The sequence below is a fragment of the Neofelis nebulosa genome, chromosome 3 (genome assembly GCF_028018385.1).
Source record: "Neofelis nebulosa isolate mNeoNeb1 chromosome 3, mNeoNeb1.pri, whole genome shotgun sequence".
Lineage (NCBI taxonomy): Eukaryota > Metazoa > Chordata > Mammalia > Carnivora > Felidae > Neofelis > Neofelis nebulosa.
In genome coordinates, this window is record NC_080784.1 from 151,374,800 (window position 1) to 151,398,374 (window position 23,575).

General features: G+C 35.9%; 1 protein-coding gene across 3 annotated transcripts in view; it reads left to right on the forward strand.

Annotated features, from left to right (window-relative positions):
- The window catches only part of TMPRSS11F (transmembrane serine protease 11F), a 91,891-nt gene that overhangs the window by 55,030 nt on the left and 13,286 nt on the right, over window positions 1-23,575 (forward strand). For all 3 annotated transcript variants that reach the window (XM_058722385.1, XM_058722387.1, XM_058722386.1), the window contains 4 exons: window positions 1,972-2,090; window positions 16,365-16,432; window positions 17,988-18,151; window positions 20,353-20,391. In XM_058722385.1, the coding sequence (XP_058578368.1) occupies window positions 1,972-2,090; window positions 16,365-16,432; window positions 17,988-18,151; window positions 20,353-20,391 (390 nt within the window). The remainder of the gene's footprint in view (window positions 1-1,971; window positions 2,091-16,364; window positions 16,433-17,987; window positions 18,152-20,352; window positions 20,392-23,575) is intronic.

Sequence of the window (23,575 nt, forward strand, 5' to 3'; positions counted from 1 at the left end):
ATTCATTTTTTGAGAGACAGAGGGAAACAGAGCATGAGCAGGGGAGGGGCAGAGAGAGGGGGAGTCACAGAATCCAAAGCAGGCTCCAGGTTCTGAGCTGTCAGCACAGAGCGTGACATGGGGCTCAAACCCACAAACCAGGAGATCATGATCTGAACCGAAGTCAGAAGCTTAACTGACCAAGCCACCCAGGTGCCCCAGCTGTTACATTTTCTAGACAATAAATAATAAGGGAATAAACTACAGCACTAGTAGGAGTACAACATGTGAATAGAAGATAGATTTTTAAAATTTAGATAACATTGTCAGAACTTGCTGATTAATTAGAAAGAAATCAAGATTTCTAATGTCTAAGATTTCTAGTCTGGTTGTAATGATATCATTGTGATGATAGCATTTAAGATAGACAATCTAGATGGGCAACTTCTTTTTGAATAAAAAAGTCATTTTGTTTTGGATAGATATTAGCTAGGTGGTTGATGAGGACCTGAATTAAGGATGTAGCTTCTCTGGGTGGGAGAAAGGACTTGAGATATATTAATAGATTCAATACATAAAACTTAGAGATGGAAAGACTGGATGTTGGAAATGAGGATGAAGCTAAGTTTGGGGTGATTGTGGATGATGGAGCTGTTAATGAAGATAGAAAATGTAGGAGGTGGGGCAGGCTTGGGTACAGGAAGAAGTAAATGATTATTTCCATTTGGGAATATTATTTTTAAGGTGCCTATTTGATGTCCAACAAATAGTCTCCTTATTTGATAGAGAATTGAAATTCATGACAAAGATCTTGCTTGAAGATAAAAATTTAGGGGTCATCAATTGTTAAAATAATTAAACAGGGAAGTCATTGGACTAAGGTGGCTCTAATGCCTTGGTAGCCTATGTAAGGAAACCTAAACCTAAACCAGAGTCAGTGCACTCAAATCTCAGAAAATGAAACTTAAGAACAACTATCACAAACAGCTCAGTAGGCTTTCCTTTATAAGGCAACTGCTTAAGCTACAGGCAAATGGTTTCCTTGCTTTTCTTTTACATCCTGTCTATACAAATTTCCCTTCACTTCTGTCAGTGGAGGGATCTTAATCACTTGGTTTGATGCTGCCCAACTGGAATCGCCCTTTGCTCAAATAAACCCTTGCAAATGTAAATGTGCCCCAGTTGATCTTTCAACATCAACAAATACTTGATGTTTGAGGCCATCACCATTAGGATCACCCAGAAGGAGTTAACTAACATTAACATGACCAGGACAAGGATAAAATGCTAAGTGGCTAAGGATAGAAGTAAAAATAAAGAGCTCTCCAAGGTAACTGAGAAGGAGTGGCCAGGTAGAAAGAAAGTTAGAAGATGTCTCCATAAAGTCTAGGATGGGGTTTCAAGGAATATGATTAAGGCGGCAAAGAAATCAAGATTAAAAAGAAGAAAGACCCCCAAAAAGGTGGCTCTTAGATATTATGACTGTTGTCCTAGACAATGGCAGTTACACTGGTGTGTCAAGGGTAGATTACAGAGAATTGAGAGTTAAATGGGCAAAAAGAAAGTGAAAACAATAAATACTAGTACCTATTAATAGCATGGAAAAAACTGATAGCCTGTTCAATGTATCTTCATAATACAGCTCAGCTAAGATATACTTATGCTACAATTCTTTGAGGAAATTGATAATTTTTATATGACTTTCAGCAGTCACTTTCAATATTTACTTTCCATGTTACATGTCCAATTGTATGAAAATTTTGATATGCGTAAACACTGTAAATGAGGTATTCTGAAAGTATACTTGGAGGCCTGAATTTTCTATTTTAGATGGGTACAATGATAAAATTATAAAATATTTGAAAAATGTCCACAATAATTTTTGCACCAAGAAGAAATAAACTGCACTATGGTAAATCTATTTCCTGGGGTTGGGGGACACAAAACTGATTATATTTAAGCATGGACCTTTTATTTATTTTTACCTTTCAGATGATAAGTCATTCTATTACCTTGCCTCTTTTCAAGTAACAAATATAAAATACAAAGAAAGTTATGGAATGAAAAGCTCAAGAGAGTTTATAGAAAGGAGTCATCAGATTGAGAGAATGGTAAGTTCACTAGAAATTCTAAAAGTTTATGAGTGTGTTTTCTGTTTCACTTTCAGTATGGTTGCTATAAGAACTTAGCTTCTTCCTGCCTTAACTTCTTCTTCTGTGAACTGTAGATAATATATAGATCATATGGTTATGAGGATTAAATCACTTAATATATGTAAAATATTTAGAATAATGTTATGTACCATTAAACGTATGTAGATTACAGTAGGCCACCAATTAGCAACAACAACAAAAAAACCTGATGAGTCAAATAGATGGTCTTCCTATTTTTAACTCTTGATTTTCTTTCCTGGTTCATTTTCCATAATCTTTTTCAACATAAGAATGTAGGATTGCCATTTTGCCTTATCATTTTGTTTATTTTGCTTTTAAAATTATGTAAAGCATCACATACGAGGATGTATGTTGGCAATTTTTGATGCCAATCTCAAATCTAGTTCTGCCCCTCAAATATTTTGGTTTACCTTGAAAATTTACACATTTATCCAGGCATGTCTAATTTTTAAAGTATATAAGACAAGCTAGATCTTTACCTATCCTAGTAGAAAGTCAAATAGGATAGTCTTCTATTTTTCGTCCCATGAAAAGCATGTCCACGGAGACCACAGATTTGTTTAGCAAAACCCAGTATATTAGCTTAAAGTGTACTCCTTAATGCTTAGGAGAGTTATTCTGGAACAACAGAGCAATAGCTCTGTAGAAAGGAGATTGAATTCGTATGATTATTTATGATTAGCTGTAAATACTAGCTCAATTAAAAGATGACCTTAGCACTCCAACCCTTCACTCATTTTACTTTCCTTTCTCTGAATTATTAACAATGTAGGAAAGTATTTGCATTTTATTTAGTTATTTATCTATATGTAGGTTGATTCTAACTATTGAAAACCAATGAAAGTATTTTTCATTTCCATAGTTGTTTAAATAGTGTTTGTCATTTAACAAGTGTTTTTTATAATCATGTTGCAGCAATTTTTATGCTATTCAAAGAAGAATGCTCCCAGAAGCAATTTAAATACAACTCACTTATTTTTTTAAAGTTCTCCACCATTTTGCTATGTCTTCAGATATGTCCAAAGTCTCAATATTTCTTTATTTCTTTCATTCTTCTCAAAACTTTGTGCTTTCTGCTTCAATTTGAACTGGTTGCTTTCTAGGTCCACTTCAGAGAGGTAACCTGGGTCAAAACAGGACTGCTCTAGCATGTGAGATCCATTGCTTCTTGAATCCCATATTTTCCTTGATATGGTGGGTTATGTCCTCAAGCACCTTCCTTAAGAAAAAAGTGCATGGGAGGTAACATTTATGAATTACTTTATGTTGGAAAAAAGTCCTATGTTCCACTCAAGCAACAGTTCGAATATAAAACTTTAAATTGAAAATCACTTCTCTTCAGACCATCTGAAACCTTGCTTCATTTTTTTTATTCTATCACATGCAGCTGATGAGAGATGGTGTTTCTTTTAAGGAAATGTCTTCTTTCTCTAGAAGATTTTGTACTCTATTTTTTGTTTTCTAAAATTTCATAATGATGTGTCTTGGTATTTGATATTTGATATTTCATTCATTTTTGTTGGGATATCATCATACTTTAAAAAGTGTGTAAAACATTTCAAAGAATATCCAAGAACCCACCACCAATTTTCAGAACTTTATCAGTACTTCTGAAACCTCTATATGTTCTTCTCTCTCTCTCTTCTTCATAGTTAAACATTTCTATTTTGAATTTGGATTTAATCATTCTGTGGTTTTATCACCTATTTATGCATACTCAAATAGCATAGTATGCAATTTTACCTCTTTTGAACTTTATGTAAATGTAATCATATTATATCCTTCTGTGATTTCATTCTTTCACTCAACATTATATTTTTGAGATTTTTCCCATTTTGATGCATGTAGCTATAGCTCATTTATTTTCACTTCAGTGTAGAATGCCCTAAAAAGAATATACTACTAATTATTAATTCATTCTGCAATTGACAAACATTTGAGTTACTTTGTAATTCTGAATAATGCAGCTAATTAACATCCTTTCAGTTTAGCGCATGTACTCCTAGTGCATGTGCAAAAGCCTCCCGTAGGTCATGAACCAAGCAGATGGTTTGCTGGGTTATAGGTAATGCTAATACTTAGCTTTAGCAGATTTTTATCAATGGTTTTCCAGGGGGTTTGTAGACATTTACACCACCACCAGCAGGGCATGAGAGTTCATCTTGCCCTTCCTACTCACCAAAATTTTCTACAAAATTGACTTTTGCCAAACTGGTATCTGTATAAAATGGTAACTCATTGTGGATTTAATTTGCATTTTCCTGATTATTAATAAGGTTCACCAGTGGTTAGCAACCATTTGTATTTTGTCCTTTATAAATATCTACTCATGATTTTTTTCCCATTACTTTTCTTTTTTTTTTCTTTTTTTTTTAGTTAACATACAGTGTAATATGACCATGTCTTCTTGTATTTTTGGTTTTTAATTTTTTCTTAGAAACATTTTTGGGAAATGAATACTTTGTTCATTATATTATTGAAAAATTCTTTCAATTCAATCCTTTCTTCCATTTTGTGGCTTGTCTTTTCATTTTCTTTATAACATATTTTAATGAACAGTATTCTCAGTTTTAATATAGTTACGTACATCATTCTTTTGTTATTAGTGCCTTTTGTGTTTGTAAAAGAAATCCTTTCTGATACTGATGTCACTGTCAAAAAAATCCTTTTTCCTTTTTGCATTTAAGCATTCATTCTACATGGAGTTGATATTTGCATATGTGTTTGATTTAGAGATTTAATTTCATTTCAACCCCCCCCCCCCCCCCCATATGAGTAAGCAGTTCTCTTAGCACCACTGATTGAGCAGTCTTTTTTTTTTTTGGCTGATATGCCATGCCATTTCTGCCACAAATCAAGTTTCCATATGTGAATCTGGATGTTGCTGGGCTCTCTAATCTGTTCCATCAATCAGCTTGTTTTGCATTGTGTCAGTATCACAATGTTTTAACCTCTGCAGTTTGACAGTAAGTGTTGATACTGGTTATATTAGTTTCTTAGTGTTGCTGTACCAAATTACCAAAAACTAGTGGATTAAAATAACAGAAATTTATTCTCTCACAGTTATGGGGGCTAGAAATCTGAAATCAAGGTATTAACAGGGCTGGGTTCCTTGAAATGTTCTAGGGAAGAATCTTTATTTGCCTCTTTCAGCTTCTGGTAGGTTCAGGCATTCCCTGACATAGCTACATAACTGCGATCTGTGTTTCCATCTTCACCTGACCTTTTGCTCTGTGCTTCTCCACTCCAATAAAGGCATTGGATTATTAAATTAAAATCATTAGATTCAGGGTTTTCCTGGATAAAACCACATTGGTTTTATCTTGAAATCCTTAACATAGGATCTGCAAAGATTCTACCAAATAAGATCACATTCACATGTTCCCAGACTTAGACATGTCTTTTTAGGGGGGCATCATTCAACCCAGTACACCTGAATTTATCACCATCTTCTTCAGGTATGTCTTAGTTATTCTTAACCCTTTTCTTTTCATATCAAATAATACACACATATGCACACATACAAACATTTATATTGGGATTTTTATTCAGATTGCTTCAAATCGAGAGATTTAGAGAAATAATTGATATCTTCATTTATTTACCCATATTTACTATATTTCAATAAAGCTTTAAAGTGTTTTTCTTAAAGGTCTTATTCATCTTTGGTTAGATTTAATAGTAAAAGCTCTTTTTTTTGTCATTGCTTATATTTTGGATATTAACCCTTTATCGACTATATGATTTGCAAATATTTTCTCTCATCCCATAGGTTGCTTTTTCATTTTGTTGATGGTTTCCTTTGCCATGCAGAAGCTATTAATTTAATGTAATCCCACTTGTTTATTTTTGGCTTATTTTATTTATTTATTTATTTATCTATTTATTTATTTATTTACCTGATTTTGGTGTCATATACAAAAAATCATTGCCAGGACCAGTGTCAAGGGCCTTTTTCTCCATGTTTTTTTTCTAGGAGTTCCATGGCTTCAGGTCTTAAATGTAAGACTTTAATCCATTTTGTATATGGAGTAGGATAAGAATCTAATTTCATTCTTCTGCATGTGAAAAACCAGTTTTCCTAAGACCATTTATTGAAGAGATTATACTTTCCCCATTTTGTATTCTAGGTGACCTTGCCAAGGATTAGTTGACCATATATGCATGGTTTTATTTTTGGGTAGTCTATTCTTTTCTATTGGTCTACATATTGGGTTTTGTGCCAGTATCATACTGTTTTGATTACTATAATTTTGTAATATAATTTGAACTCAAGAAGTGTGATGCCCTCAGCTTTGTTCTTATTCAAGATTGCTTTGGCTATTCAGGGTCTTTTGTGGTTCAATATGAATTTTATGATTGTTTTTCTATCTGTGGAAAATTGCCATTGTAATTTTGATAGGTATTATATTGAATCTGTAGATTGCTTTGGGTAGAATGGACATTTTAACAATACTAATTTTTCTAATCCATGAACACAAGATATCTTTCCATTTGTGTCTTCTTCAATTTCTTTTATCAATGTTTTATCATTTTCAGTGTACAAATCTTTCACCTCCTTGGTTAAGTTTACTAGTTTACTAGTACATATTTTATTGTTTTTGATGCTATTGAAAATTATATTATTTTCTTAATTTCTTTTTTAGATAGTTCATTATTAGTGTATAGAAATGTGACTGACTTTTGTAGTTTGATTGTGTATCTTCCAACTTCAATGAATTCATTGATTAGTTCTAACAGGTTTGTGAGGTGTGTGGGGAGGAAACATGTGTAATCTTTAGGGTTTTCTACTGTAAGATCATGTCATTTGTTAAGAGAATTTTACTTCTTCGATTCTGATTTGGATGCCTTTTATTTGTTTCTCTTATCTGGGATTTTTGTTTTCTTCAATAGCTGGGATTTTCAGCACTGGGTTGAACAGAAGTGGTGAGAATGGACATCCTTGTCTTGTTTCTGATTAAAGGAAAAGCTTTCAGCTTTTCACCACTGAATATGATGTTAGCCGTGGGCTTGTCATATATGACCTTTACTATGTTAAGTTACATGCCTAATTTGTTAAGAGTTTTTACTCATGAAAGGATGTTGAATTTTATCAAATGCTTCTTCTGTCTTCATTAAGATGATCGTATGATTTTTATTTTTCATTCCGTTAATGTGGTGTGTTACATTTATCAATGTACTTATGTTGAACCATTCTTGTATTTCAGGGATAAATCCTACTTGATCATGGTGTATGATCCTTTTATGTGTTGTTGAATTTGGTTTGCTAGCATTTTGTTTAGGGTTTTTGCATCTATGTTTCATCAGGAATATTAGCCTGTACTTTTCCTATAGTCTTCTCTGGTTCTGGTATCAGGTAATGCTGGCCTCATAGAATTAGTTTAGAAGTATTTCTTCCTGCTCAATTTTTTGGAAGAGTTTGAGGTGATTGGTATTACTTCTTTAAATGTTTGGTAGAGTTCACCAGTAAAGCCATCTAGTCCTGTACTTTTCTTTGTCGCAAGATTATTGTTTACTGATTCAGTCTCCTTTATGTTATTGGTCTTTAAAGATTTCCTGTATCTTCATGACTTAGTTTTGATAGGTTGCATGTTTCCAGGAATATACCTATTTCTTCCATGTTATCCAATTTTTGGCTTGTAATTGTTCATAGCAGTCTCCTACGATCCTTTTTATTTCTGTGTATCAGTTGTAATGTCTCCTCTTCCATTCTTGATTTTATTTATTTGAGTCTTCTCTCTTTTTTTCTTAGTTTAACTAAAGGTTTGTCAATTTTGTTTAACTTCTCCAAAAGCCTATTCTTGGTTTCATTGATCTTCGCTATTATTTTTATGGTCTCTATTTCATTTATTTCTGCTCTGATCTATTTCCTTCCTTCTGCTAACTTTGGGCTTAGTTTTTATTTGTTTATTTTTTCTAGTTCCTTGAGGTATAAAGTTAGGTTTTTTATTGTAGATTCTTCTTTCTTGATGTGGTGTTTATCACTATAAACTTCCCTCTTATAATTGCTTTTTATGTATCACTTAAGTTTTGATATGTTGTGTATCAATATTCAATTTGTCTCAAGATTTTTTTTTTTTTTGCTTTTTTTTGCTTTTTTAAAGATGTTTTTGCTTTTGATTTCTTCTTTGATTTATTGCTTACTCAGGAATGTGTTGTTTTATCTCCACATATTTGTGAATTTTCTTATTTTCCTATTGTTATTGATTTCTAGGTTTATACCATTGTGATCAGAAAAGATAACTGATATTTCAATCTTCTTAAATTTATTGAAATTTGATTATAGTCTAACATATGATCTATCCTAGAGAATGTTCCATGCATACTTGAGAAAAATGTGTATTCTGCTATTATTGTAGGGCATGTTCTGTATATGTCTTTTAGGTCATTTAATTTATTGTGTTCAGCTCTGTTTCTGCATTGATTTTCTGACTGAATGATCTAGTCAGTGTGTCAAGTGGGTTATTGAAATTATTATTGTATTGCTGCTAATTTCTCCCTACATTTCTGTTAATATTTATTTTATATATTTAGGTGCTCCGATATTAGGTTCAGCAAAAAAAAAAAAAAATAAGATAGTTATTTTCTCTAGTGTCATTCTCTGCCCCAAGGCCCATCTGAAATGCCAGAGCAAGATGTGTGGTAGGGTTTGCCACAAAACTGTTTTGTTTAGAAAACAGATTTATATTTTGACGTGTGCTCCATTGTTTTTGGCAGAGTTTAAAAAATAACTAATATAGTAATTAAAACAAGATAATTGTTTTCATTCTAAGAATTGCTAGTTTAATTATGTTAAAAAGTCACTGAAGAGTGACTATTTAATTCAATGCAATGCAGCAAGGAATTACTGTGTACCTTTTCTAAGACTAGCACTCAGCTAGATATTCTAACACAGACTGATCTTCACTTTCCCCTTGGAGATGTTAGATAATTAATCAGTGCACTCTTGGAAAGATTCCACACCTTAGGGCCAGTGCTCTGAAAACTTGTTTTTTTTTTTAATTGAAAAATAAATATAAATAGAAGTTCTAATATTTTTCACATCCTCTATGAATCATTAGCTTCACTTTGAAAATCAATGCTCAGAATAATCCAAAAGATTATTACTAAATTACTTCACAGGTGATTGCACCCAGAGGTAAGAGGGTTGGGCTATTTATGTTATACCAATTAGAGCTGTCCAGGTAAGGTGGAGCATAAGCTCCCAGACATCAATAAGTGAGGTGCTCAGGCTAGACAAGGCAGGCCTCCGGAGAAATACAGGTGTAAACTGTTCCCAATCAATATTTCTAGAAGCTGGATTATGAGTACACCTTCCCAGTAAATGCAGTTTAGATAGGGAACAAGTATGCTACATTTCATCTTTTACCACAATTCATCATCTGTAAGTGATTTCAGCTTCTTAAGAAACTCCTTAAGAAAGAGGGAAAAAAATATTTGCGTGTAAGTGATTATAGACATATAATTCCCATTGGATGGGGCGCCTGGGTGGCACAGTCGGTTAAGCGTCCGACTTCAGCCAGGTCACGATCTCGCGGTCCGTGAGTTCGAGCCCCGCGCCAGGCTCTGGGCTGATGGCTCAGAGCCTGGAGCCTGTTTCTGATTCTGTGTCCCCCTCTCTCTCTGCCCCTTCCCCCGTTCATGCTCTGTCTCTCTTTGTCCCAAAAATAAATAAACGTTGAAAAAAAAAATTAAAAAAAAAAATTCCCATTGGCTAGGCCTCCAGATCATCTGAGACATGATCCTGACTTTGCTTCTTCTTCTTCTGTTGCTCTGTTAATTCCTATTCCCATAATAAATGGAACACTTTGGGTAGAAAGTACCAGAAACCCAATTAACAAGTCAAACAGAAGGAAGGAAGGAAGGAAGGAAGGAAGGAAGGAAGGAAGGAAGGAAGGAAGGAAGGAAGGAAGGAAGGAAAGGAGGAAGGGAGGGAGAGAAGACTGTGGGAGAACCTAGAGATTCATTTGACTTCAGATATGGTGGGATTCAGAGGCTCAAACAGTGTCTTCAAGCTATTATTATTATTCTCCATGTGGCAGACAAAATAGCTTACATTTATTCTATATTCACATGTTACCAGGTTATTAACTGAAGCAAGAAAAGAAATTTTTCCGTAATAGTCCTTGAAGGAAATTTTGAAGAATCAATATAGTTGGCTAAAGTTGGAATACCTCCTCAACCCTTCACTAATCACTGTGACCATGAGAGTAAACCTGTGCCACCTTGTGTTAGGTGGGAGAAGGGGCAAGTTTAATTTCAACTGGATCATATGGAATGAGTTCTCTGTAGGCAAGCAGGGATCTCTTAGCAGAAAAAAAAAGGGGAAGTACCAATGGGTATACAATAACTCTAATCTAAAAATTTTTATCTCTAACCCAGATATCTCTGAACCCTAGACTTGTACGTTCAATGGTCTACTTGACATTTCCACATGGATTTCTCACAGGCATCTTGAAGTTATAACTAAATCCAGTTTTTGAAAGTTGTTGCCTTCTCACTCTCTCTTTCCTACATTTTTCCACTCAACAAATGGCATCACTGTCCATCTAGTTGCTAGAATACTATTTTTCCTTATCTTCATGTCTAATCCATTCACATTTGATGTTTCTACTTCTAATTCACTATCTCTATCCTGGACCTAGATAATCATTCATATAGCCAGCTCACCATAATCATTGCTTCCGCTCAGGCTCCCTCTAATATCTGTCTACATAGCAACCAGATGTTAAAAACACATTATAGGAGCACCTGGGTGGCTCAGTTGGTTAAGTGTCCGACTCTTGGTTTAGGCTCAGGTCATGATCTCATGGTTTCATGAGTTTGAGCCCCCATCAGGCTCTGTGCTGACAGTGCGGAGCCTGCAGAGGAGTCTCTGTCTCCCTCTCTCTCTGCCACTCCCCCACTCACACTGTCTCTGTCTCTCTCAAAATAAATAAAATAAAAAAACTAAAAACCCCATACGATAGGTTTTATTTTGGTTAAAATTTCATAAGTGGCTTAGAATAAGTCATTTTATGTACTTATAATAAAAACCAAACTTTTTACAAAGTTGTCTAAGGAGCTTAATGCTCTGCTTCTGACTATTCCTCCAATTTCTACACTCCTCCTTTCTCACTGTTCTCTATCATATTGACTTTTTTTTTTGAGGGGTGGGGGATGCTCTGCACATTCAATTTCTTCTACCTGGAAGATTGTCCCATGATCTTGCTCTTGCTTACTCTTTCTGATTTTTTAGATTTCACTTAAATGTCCCTCCTTGGAAAACCCTTACATATTATAGACCCTCCAACCATAAAACTATCTTACTTAACTATATGAGTTGCCTCTTGTAATTAATTTATTTTTGCTTATTGCTGTCCCTCTATTCTATGAGTTCAGGGACCATAACTTTTTATTTACTAATTTTTAATGTTTATTTATTGTGAGAGAGAGAGAGTGAGCACAAGGGGGAGGTGCAGAGAGAGAGGGAGAGAAACAATCCCAAGCAGGCTCCGCATTGTCAGCACAGAGCCTGATGTGGGGCTTGAACTCATGAACTGTGAGATCATGACCTGAGCCAAAATCAAGAGTTGAACCCCAGCCAACTGAACTACCCAGGTACCTCATTTACTAATTTTTATCCAGTGTTGTCACAGTGCCTTACACATAGAAAACTCTTGATCCATTGTGTTGAATGAATAAGTAAATGAGAAAAAAAAAGGAAGGGGACAGAATATAGTGAAAAAGACATGAAGAGATGCAAACGCCAGCATTTTTTTTCTTCACACTGTTGTTTATGATTAACCACAGCTGGAGAATCAATCAGTTAATGAAAATGTTATTGTGTACCTATTTTGTGTAAGACTATGAAGAATGCCAAGATTTGAATAGCACAGTTTTTTGCTTATTGTAGTTTATAATATAGTTTATGTATAAAATTCTGTGCGTGTAAAAGAATACAAATTGAAAAATTAGACAAGAAGATGATTTGGTAATATGAAAGCTTCCACAGTACTGAATGTAATTGTCAAATATATATGATGTGAATGAAAGGTATTCTAGGAGTTCAGAGGAAGGGAAAATTCTTTTAAGCTAAGAGGAAGTTTTCTTGGAGAGGAAAGGGACAAAGGATTTGTTTTATTGGTGTATTCACCCTCTGTTCTTATATATTCCCCTGACAGTAGCAGAAAATCTTTAAACTTGCCTGACTTATTTTCGTGGGTGGACCTGGAAAGGGATTCCCTAGGTGGCATCCAGTAACTACTGATCTTTATGAGGACTTAATCTGAATGCAGTTCCCAGCCAGAGGGAAGGTGCAAGCTCAAGCTTGTGAAAGATAGTAACTGGATGTCCTATTAGTCAGAGTCACACGTATTGTTTCAAACACGTCATTTTGTTTTTTGATGCTGGAGTTCAAGCCAAGGACTACAAGTGGGATCTGATTTTAAGGTGAACTTTCCCCCCATTTTAGCTTAAACTCTATCTTGTTTTAAATAGAACAATCTCTAAAAAACAACGACAACAACAACAACTATTCTTTGATTTGGACATGAAAAGGGAAGGATACAATTTGTTTTTGTAATTTGGACTAAATGTAGTATTACTGAGTTCTCAGAAAAATATAAACATAAGTTAATTTTCTCTAGAATTTGCTTACAATAATGATTAGGTGTCTGAAAAGGAACAATTTTTCAGAAGCAGAAAAAAAAAAGCAACCTCCCAAGAGATGATCTTTTATAAGGTTTAGATTCAGGATATAAAAGATGTATTTGAGGTCTTCTTTAAAAGTTGCTTGCCCCAGGACCTCTCTACCTCCACCAACCTGAACGTCTGTCATCAGCTATATAAATCGCTCAAGTTGTCAGTGTTACTTAATATACTTGAGAACACCAGATCTAGGGCCAGATTCCCTGAGTTCAAATGCCAGAATCAGCATTTCCTATGCCACCTCAGACCAGTGTACTTAAGTGTCCTCATCCAGTTTTTTTTTATCTTCAAAATGAGGGTGATGAGAATTTTAAAAATACTTTACTCCTAAGATGGTGTGAGGTTTAAACAAAGGAATTGGGTCAATGCATACTGTGTAGTATGGACTTTAGTACATGTAAACTATTGTTTGTGGTCACATCAATCCTGTACTGTATCCATTTTTTTATTTTTAATTTTTTCAACGTTTTTTTTTTTTATTTATTTTTGGGACAGAGAGAGACAGAGCATGAACGGGGGAGGGGCAGAGAGAGAGGGAGACACAGAATCGGAAACAGGCTCCAGGCTCCGAGCCATCAGCCCAGAGCCGGACGCGGGGCTCGAACTCACAGACCGCGAGATCGTGACCTGGCTGAAGTCGGACGCTTAACCGACTGCGCCACCCAGGCGCCCCCCTGTATCCATTTTTAAACAGAGGTCAACTCCTCAGGAGATGATAGGCTTGTTAACAATAACAACTAGTTTGAACAGATTCTTAGTACTTTCTTATATCTGTCTGATATGACAGAATCCTGATCCTTTCCCCTACTGCCATTATGTGTACAGTTCAAAATTTCAGGGGACACTTATGTAAATTGTTGCAGACCTTAAAATCATATTTTTCTCCAGGTTACTTGATACAGGAAAATAAAATGAATTCAGAGAAGCTTAGTGAAATCGTAAGTGACATAACTCAAAACTGATCCAAACCCTTGGAATGACAATACAAAAGGGGGGTCACCACTAGAGTCTTCTGCCTCCCACCTTGCTTTATATTCCCATAGATTTCTACTTTTTGGAAAAAATTTTAATTTTTTTAATGTTCATTTATTCTTGAGAGCGATAGAGTTGAGTGGTAGAGGGGCAGAGAGCTAGAGACACAGACTCCAAAGCAGGCTCCAGGCTCTGAGCTGTCAGCACAGAGCCCAACATGGGGTTCCAACTCACGGGGCACAAGATCATGACCTGAGCCAAAGTCGGACACTTAACCAACTGAGCCACCCAGGTGCCTCAAAGGATTTCTACTTCTACTTTGCAATAAGATTTGCAGATAAAACAAAACAATGTGCTATTCTCTTCTTCCCTTTACCATATTGCTCATTTTTAATTCATTTATTCATTCATGGATTTTCACCATAATTCATCAAACATGCATTGAGTGTTTACTGTGGGCCAGGCAGTGTTCCAAACACTGGAAATACAAAGATGAATCAGACACACTCCCTACCATCATATAGCTCACAGTCTACAGTGAGAAAGCCACAATTGTAAACGGGTGTGATAATTGCTATAACAGCCTCATGTGCAAGTTGCTGGGGTGGCCCAAATAAAGGAGTATTGAACTTTGAGGAGGGCAAGTCAAAGATAATTTATTTGTCACTGGAGAGTCTGAATAGTATCAGAACTGTAATTAAAGGAATTGCAGAGGGAAAAAGTGCATTGTAGAAAGAGGGAAGTGAAATGTGCAAAGCCATAGAGGTGTGAATCAGTCTAGTGGGATCAGGACAGAGCAAGTAACTCAGTAGATGAAAAAATAGGCTTTGAAGGTAGGGATGGCTCAAGGGCCAGTGAAGGGATAAGATTGCAGAGCTCATGCTGAGGGAGACAGAGGGCTTGAAGTGGGAGGATCACATCCTCAAATTTGCACTTTGGGAATATCACTCCAGTTGGTACTATTGTGGGGGAACAACTGAGGGGAGAAAAGACAGAGTAGAACCACATAAACGTGCCAGTGAGGGGATGCGGCAGAGACCCAGGCACAAGTTTCAAAGGAGCTGATTTTAGACTACAGCTGTGGAGTTGGAGGAAAGGAGAGAGATTCAATATTGAGTAGGTAAAATCTATTGAGCATTGTTATTAGTTTTTTTGTTTTTTTTTTTTTTTTGAGCATTGTTATTAGTTTAAAGGCATCGAGGAGAGGGAGAAATCTTGTGGAGAGGGAGGCAATATCCCCTCTTCCCAGTGGATGTAGTATTTGAGGGGAAAGATTTACCATGGTGGTGGGCCTTCTGTAAACTTATGTGGACCTGGAATTTCTGATTTCTGACACTCAGTCCAGTGCTTTTTACTGTGAGGCAGTGCCTCAACAGTCTTTTGGGAATTAGGGCCCAGGAAATCAGCTCACTGAACATCCAAATCCTTCAATGGCTCGGGCTGGAGAAGCTGAGTAATAAAATGCTGATGGTATGGAGTGTGGTGAAACTTATTTCCGAACCTGGTACCAGCTGGAAGCCTGCCTGCCACGGAAAGATGACTAACACGTGAGGGTGTCAGAGTCAAATGACACGTCCTTACTTATTATGTCAAATGCTCTAGTAATGGGATAATTATTTAAGAAAGCAAAGAGTTGAGGGGTGCCTGGGTGGCTCAGTCGGTTGGGCATCCAACTTCGGCTCAGGTCATGATCTCATGGTCCATGGGTTAGAGCCCCGCGTCGATCCCTGTACTGTCATAACAGCTTGGAACCTAGATTCTGCTTTGGATTCTGTGTCTCCCTCTCTCTCTGCCCCTCCCAAGCTCAGGCTCTGTCTCTCTCTCTCTCTCTCTCAAAAAATAAACATTAAAAAAATTTTAAGAGAAAGCAAAGAGTTGAAACAAACAATGGACTGGATGCCATATTTGGAAATACCACAAACTTAGGATGGGCTTTCTTAAAAGTGAGGATGCTTCCTTTAAAAATAGCACGGATACTTAAATTCATTTGACAATGATCAAATGAACATTATCAATAGTTTGCTATATGACGGGCAAGGTGTGAAATGTGTGAAACATTATTTCATTTAATCTTCAAAACAACTCTGAGGTAGATATTGTTGTTATCCTGTTTTATAGAAGCTGAACAAAAGTATACAGTTTTGTTAAAGTTATTCAGTTCTCCAAAAATTAGAACCTCTTTTAGTCTTACCACTGTGATAAACCAGTTCCTGTCTGGGAAAAAAACAAAATTCTTTTTTTTTTTTTTTTTTTTTAACGTTTATTTATTTTTGCGACAGAGACAGAGCATGAATGGGGGAGGGTCACAGAGAGAGGGAGACACAGAATCTGAAACAGGCTCCAGACTCTGAGCTGTCAGCACAGAGCCTGATGCGGGGCTCGAACCCACAGACCGTGAGATCATGACCTGAGCCGAAGTTGGACGCTTAACCGACTGAGCCACCCAGGCGCCCCACAAAATTCTTATTTTTGCCTCAACTCTCTAGGAAAGACAAAGGAGTAACATTTTTCTTATGACTAATACTTCTCTTGTTTAATTATTCTAATCAGATGTCTAGGATATTTCGACGTTCTTCGGGAGGAGGTCGGTTTATCAAATCTCATGTTATCAGACTGAGGTATGTATACTTAGTTTGCAACTTCAAGCCAGTATCCTTAAGAAGTACTTGATCAACATGACTGCCCAGCTCCCTTGGGAAAATCTTTACAGGAACACAAAGATTTCATAAACCTGAGTAGTCAGCTTATGGTACACAGACATTTCCCAGTCATGACAGGAATATGTCTGGAGGCAATGCCAGTCATTAGATGCTGGAAGGGGAAGAATGGCACTGGTACTGGGCTAAGTAGAATTTAGATGAGCTCTTTTTGGTTATCCTCTTTGTAGGCCTATCCAATAATCAGACTATGACTCTCTCTGCAGTAAGATTTTTCTTTAATGCCATTGCATTTTTATTATTATCTCTAATAGCTTTTCATTTTTATTTTTGGATGAGAGGCAGTATGCATAAATTAAACATACATATGTTATGAGTCTCAAATGAATTATTAGAATCCATCTAATAATTAGTATATACTTTTTATATGATGTCCAAAAGGCTTAGCATTTACTGAAATAATGTATTTTGTTTTCTACCCATTTTGGTGAAAAATTTTAAAATTTTTCGGTGGCTATCAATCAATATACAAATATAAATATATGTAATACTTAGTAGTCTGCTTCATTTCTTGACGATAAAAATACCTGTGGTTAAGAAGAACCTGCCTTTTCTTCTCCTCTCTTCCACTTTTTTTCCTTTCTTACTTTACTTTCTCTCTCCTTCCTTCCTACTTTGATTCTTTACATGTTTCAAGGTGAAATTCATTCTCAAGAGGTAACTAGAGGCTTTCTAGACCTATACATGGTATAAATGCATACCTTTGAACCTCTTATCAAAACATTTATTTTAATAAGTGCTTTCTATAATTATCCACTTACCAAACATACGTAAACTATCAAATTCCAAAACATAAATAACTTAACACAATAAAGGTTTACTTCATTTCCATGACATAGTCCAAAGAGTCAGAAGTGGCCACAGGGGACATGGGTACTGGGAGGGACTGCAGAATGGAATTGGCCACTAGATCTTTGGTATCTGGTTGGCAAATCCAGGAAGAGTGAAAGCAGGGAGGGTGGTATGGGAAGTTTTCAGGGGCCAGGCTGGAAGTGGGATACATCATTTCTGCCCACAGAATTCACTAGAGTTACAATAAACTGCAAAGGAGGCTAGGGAATGAAATTTAGTCCTGTGGTCAGGAGGCAAAGGTAACTGGGTTTCGTGGGCACAAAGCATTGTCTCTGCCACACCACTACTGAAAAATGGTGTTGGTTACCGTGGCTTATAATGTCTTCAAAAGCAAATTGTTTAAGTGCATATAAAGCATGATTTCATGAACATGTCTTCCTTTCACTACCGCCTGCAGACTGTGACCTAATTAAGGAGAGAGAACAATTTTTTTTCAGCTCTGTATCCTACTCAGCGTTTCTGGAGATAATTTAGAAATCTGATATACACATATTTCATCCATTTTTAAAAATTTAGTGGGAATCTTAATAGGTAAAAATAGTTAATAATTAGAGAGGTGGCTTTGTTGTTATTATCTCTATTTATCTGCTTTTTTGCTCTTTAGTCCAGATGAACAAGGTATGAACATCCTTATGGTGCTTATGTTTCGATACCCATCTACTGATAGTGCTGAGCAAATCAAGAAAAAAATTGAGAGGATTTTATATCAAAGTCTGAAGACAAAACAGTTGCCTCTGACTATAAACAAATCATCATTCACGCTCACATGTAAGTCCTTTTATCATCTTTGTGGTTCCTTGGCAATCCTCTTTATTTTTCATAAGAATTTAGATCAATGTCTTCTCCCATTTTAAGACTTCACCACTGATATAGCAATGTAAATCTAAAATATAAATTCACTATAAGGCAAATTTTAATTTTGGAATTTATTTTCATATTTGATTAGGGGTTTTGCTAAGGTTTCTAAAATTTTTCCCATGTATCATGTTGGACCTTTGCAAAAGCATGAGAGGGAAAGTATTATTTTCACCACTGTAAGGAATCTGAGCCTCAAGGAAGATATAAGACAGGGTATTAGCAAGCCTTGGGGGCCAAAATTAAAGCACAGGTGTTCTGACTCCCAGAGATCTTTACAGGTCAGTTCTGGGAATGAGCGCCTATAGTATCAAGAAAACCAACATCTTTAGAAAGGTTTACCACTCTAGGAAGAACCATTGCCATGATCTATGAAGAAGTTCTCTGGATCATTTCCAACTTAAAACAATGTTTTGTTCATTTCCTCCTTTATTCCTCACAAAATAAAATCAAAAAAGTTAATTTGTTTTCCCCCAAAAGTAGACAAAAATAAAGATGTTAAGAAATTAAAACTACCTTTAGCTAGTTGGAATCTAAACTGAGATGCATAACCATGGGGTTCCAATGATAAGTTTCATGGTCAAGTACTGTGGCTTTTTAGTTCCTTACCCCCTCCCCGAAAACACTAGCAGATGTCTCACGTGTGGTAGGTGCTCTGGTTCTGTTCATTGTTCTGATTAAGTACACCAAGGGCAGAGATTCCTGATTTGCCCTTTGGACCAGAAAGTCTGTTCCTGTCAAAGTATCCATGAATTTAAGAAAAAGATTATTTAAAGTTAATTTCTCTGTTTTTAGAAATCAGGAAACCCCCTTAAATCCATTTTGAGATAGAATCCTCACACACAGTAATGACAACTTTCATGAATTAGAAATAATGAAGAGTGTACTATCTACCTTAAGTGTTAATCAATTATATGCCAAAGTAAAAGATGATATTTTTCAGCATTCCATAAAGGGCAATCTCAAATTAAATTTCAATTCCTGATAATATAATTTCTCCTAATGCATGATCATATATGCTAAAATAAAATATCCATCATAAAAGACATGTCAAAGGGATTTTTTTTTACAATTAAAAAATAATTTTTCCAATATTTTTAAAAATAATTTTTCAGACTTCTTGGTCATGCACACTGACTTTTTACCCTACGGGTTATTGTTTTAATATCAAATAATTATATTCTATACCCATACTCCATAACCAAAATTCTGCTACAAACATTTTCTTCTGCCACATATATATCTCCCGTTACATAAAGAGAAATGAAACGCCCAGGAAACCTCTAGTACAGTTTGGGGTTCATATCCCTTCTTGTGGAGAAGTCAGTGTTCCTGAGGAAATCGTTATATACCTCTCAATTTTCTCTGACAAATAAACAAAACAAAACAAACATCAAACCAAAAAAAAAAATGCAATGAAATTGAACTCAAAAGAACGTGAAGAAAAGTTTGAAGGGAAAAAGATGTCACAGAAGGGAGGCATAAAGTGGTATGGGGAGAGTGTCCCTGGACAGGCTGTATATCAGAGATTCTTCATGCCTCTAGTTCCTGCTGCCTGAGCAGCAACCTTCTATAATATTCACCAGGAGGAAGAATCCCCAGTGAGAGAAGACCATCAACTTGTATTGACTGAATTCCTATTGTTTATAGACCAGGGCCGGAAATGGGGCTGTGAAGAGTCTGTGATGCCCTTGGCTCCCTGAAGCTGCCCCTTTACACTGGCCACCAGGCATGTGCCTGACACGCATGGTCTGGTGCACCTAATACAGAGAGCACCAGCTGCATGGGAATCAGAGGTTGCCTCTTCCAGTTATGCTAGGGCTCCCAAAGAAGGCAATCAGGGATATTTATCCTTACCATTCTTTCCCAATGTCCTTTGCAGATTTCATAGCAAAAATCAGAAAATAACAAAACGCTCTCTTTTCATTTCTATGTAAAATTATACATTTTAGACCAAATCAAATCTGAGTTATGTATATATTACTTGACTGAAAAATCTCATGCCCTCTTGAAAGATGGATAATAAGCATTTCTTCTAGTGATAATTTGAACAAAATCACATATAAACAGGAACATATTCTTTGACCAACTAATTCAATTTTTGTTTATTGCAGCTATCGACAGCAAAAAGATGAGGAATCTTCTCAACAGCCGTAAGTTCCAAAACCCACCACTGTCTATTTCATAACAAAGATAATGAATCAAAGTCACAGAAAAGTTAGAAGAATTCATCAAGTCTTTTTTGCTCATCTTACGTTTTTGTAAACCACCTACTGTTTTATTAATGGTTATTATTTTTTAATGCTTATTTATTTTTGAGAGAGAAAGAGCGTGAGTGTGGGAGGGACAGAGAGAGAGAGGGAGACACAGAATCCAAAGCAGGCTCTAGACACTGAGCTGTCAGCACAGAGCCTGATGTGGGGCTTAAACTCATGGACTGCAAGATCATGACCTGAGCTGAAGTTGGAGGTTTAACTGACTGAGCAGCCCAAGCACCCCTATTGCTGGTTATTTTTAATATTTAAAACATTTAAATTTATGAATTTACACCAAATACAATTTTAAGTTTTATGACTTGCAGAATGTAGTAAAAGAAAATTCATAGCTTCTTGATATTATGCTTTTTGTGACTATATTTCTAACATTGTATTTTGAACATTTTAAGGTGTATTTATTTATTTTGAGAGAAAGTGTGCATGCAAGCAGGGGAGGGGCAGAGAGAGAAAGAGGAAAGAGAATCCCAAGTGGAATCCACGCCATCAGTGCAGAGCCCCACATGGGCATCTAACCCACAAACTGTGAGATCAGGACCTGAGCTGAGACCTAGTTGGACACGTAACCAACTGAGCCACCCAGATGCCACCTAACATTGTATTTTAATATTCTCTTTAAATATTTCTATTTTAATATTCTCTCAAATTAAAGAGAATGTTTTAAAGTAGTAACTAGTTAGGATTTTTCCTGTTAAATTTCTGTTTTCTTTCATCTTTGTTAAAATATCTGCTGTGTACATTTTCTGCCTTCTCTCGATTTCCTTTATCTCAATTTCTTATAGGATTCTTGGGTCATACACTTTCCCCTATAAATTCTATACACATTATTCCGTTTTCTTCTAGTGTTTTGTTGTAGAGGAAAAGTCTAAGGCTGCTGCATTTTTTATTTTTACATAGGTTAATTTTTTTGTTCTTGGATGAATGTAGGAAATCTTTATCCTAAATTTTTTGTCAAGAAATCTGGACAATTATATTTTGCACTGAATTTTGACTAGGACATTATGAATGTTTTCAATCTGTACACTTTTTTTTGTCTTATTCTGGAAAAACGTTCCATTGTACATTTGATGATTGATTTCCATTCCAATTTTTCTTTTTCTTCTCCCTCAGGAACACCAATGATTTATTTGAATTCCATTTTCTGCTTCCCATATCCATCATTAGTTCTAGTTCCAGTTCAGGTCACTTTCCTCCACATTCTGAAAGATCTTATCAATTCTGTACTCCCCCAAACCACTTATCTCAGTTGTCTGGTGTTACTTTTCCTCTTCCATGTGGATTTCATATCTGCTATGATATGCCTGTGATATCTAGAATTTTATTTGATTACTGACAGCTCTTTTGTTATGTGTACTCTTCTCGCAGCATATTTTCCCTCTTATGTTTGGCTGCTTTTGTTACATTAATATCATGTTTACTTGCACAACTTGGCTGGTAACACACATGTTTCCTAAAATTTTTTGTGGAAGATAACTTTCAGAAATATGTCTGTCTTCTGAGTTTTTATATCATCTGATTTGGGGGTCCCTAACCATACTATACAGTAAGATGCAGGCTTAAGGTTTGATCTTACAAGCAGAGTTTATGAAAACTACATCAGTCTCCCCCTTTGCACCACCAAATGTAGCATTCGCTGATGCCAGCGCTCTTCCTTTCACTGCTTAAATACTTTTTATGAGGCATCTCAGCCTGTTCTTCGTGCTGTAACTAAATATCATAGACTGGGTAGTTTATAAACAGCAGAAATTTGTTGCTCACAATTCTGGAGGCTAGAAGTGTGAGACCAGGGTACCAGAGTGGTCCAGTGGGGACCCTCTTCCAACTCACAGATTTAAAGAATCATCATGCCATGAGCAGAGGGGCTAGAGATCTCTCTGGAAACTCTTCCAAAGCACTAACCCCATTCGTGAGGGCTCTGCCTTCCTGACTTAGCACCTTCCAAAGGCCCTACCTAGTAATACCATCACCTGTAAGAGTTAGGATTTTGACATAAATTTGACAGGTTCACATTCAGACCACTGCATAAGGTTAACTACATTTTCATAGAATTTCTCATCTTTCCTATATCTCTCTATAGTATGGTGTGCCAGAAATGTAGCTTCTGCATACATACATACATAGGAAGAAAAGAGTTTATGAGTCATAGTGGGATGGCTTAACCTATAGTATCTGCTTGGCTGGGAACAAGTGCAGTGTAGCTTAATTTCCTGGACTGGGGAATCCCCATAGCAGTAAGACAATGGCTTTGTCATCTTACCAGGATTCTCCACACAGTTCTGGCTCACAAGCTAGAGCTTATATAGTCCAAGAAGTTGCTCTCAAACCCCACTGGCTATTGGAGTTTCTACCAGAATTTATATATTTTTTTTCTTATTTTTCCTTATGTTGTGGTGATTTTGCTCTGTTGCCTTTGAAAAAATACCAGACTCAGATTTTTCATCTGCAATATGAGGATGACACCTAGCATAGGAATTGAGAAAATTAGAGAAAATATATGTAACAGTACATAAAAGGCCTGGCTCACAACTAGTAGATAGTATTTATATTAGCATTACTTTCATGCATATTTTAAGAGGAATTTGGGAGAGGAAGTATCTATTAGGTACTACCAATATATTAGCCTAGAAATCCCATCTGTTTGATTTCATGGTCACCTTAAACTGGAGCTATTTAACTCAGAGGGAATTATGATGAATCTATAAACATGATTACAGGCGTCTATTTTTAACCTGTTTCTGAAAAAATATTCCTTTATGAAAAAAACCTAGTATTTTTAATAAAAATATAAATAAAGTACATTCATTAATAGTGGTACCTGGCTGCCTCAGCTGGTAAAGCATGTGACTCTTGGAGCCATGAGTTTGTGCCCCAACTTGGGTGAAAGCTTATTAAAATTAAAAAAGAAAGACACATTAATAAAATATATCAATATGCTTTCTAGTCTTATTTAAGGTTGATTTGAACTCTAACAAATTGAGGATTTCTTGTCAGGGAATCTGATTTAAATTTTTTTTTAAATGTTTATTTATTTTTGAGAGACAGAAGAGAGTGAGACGGCACAAGT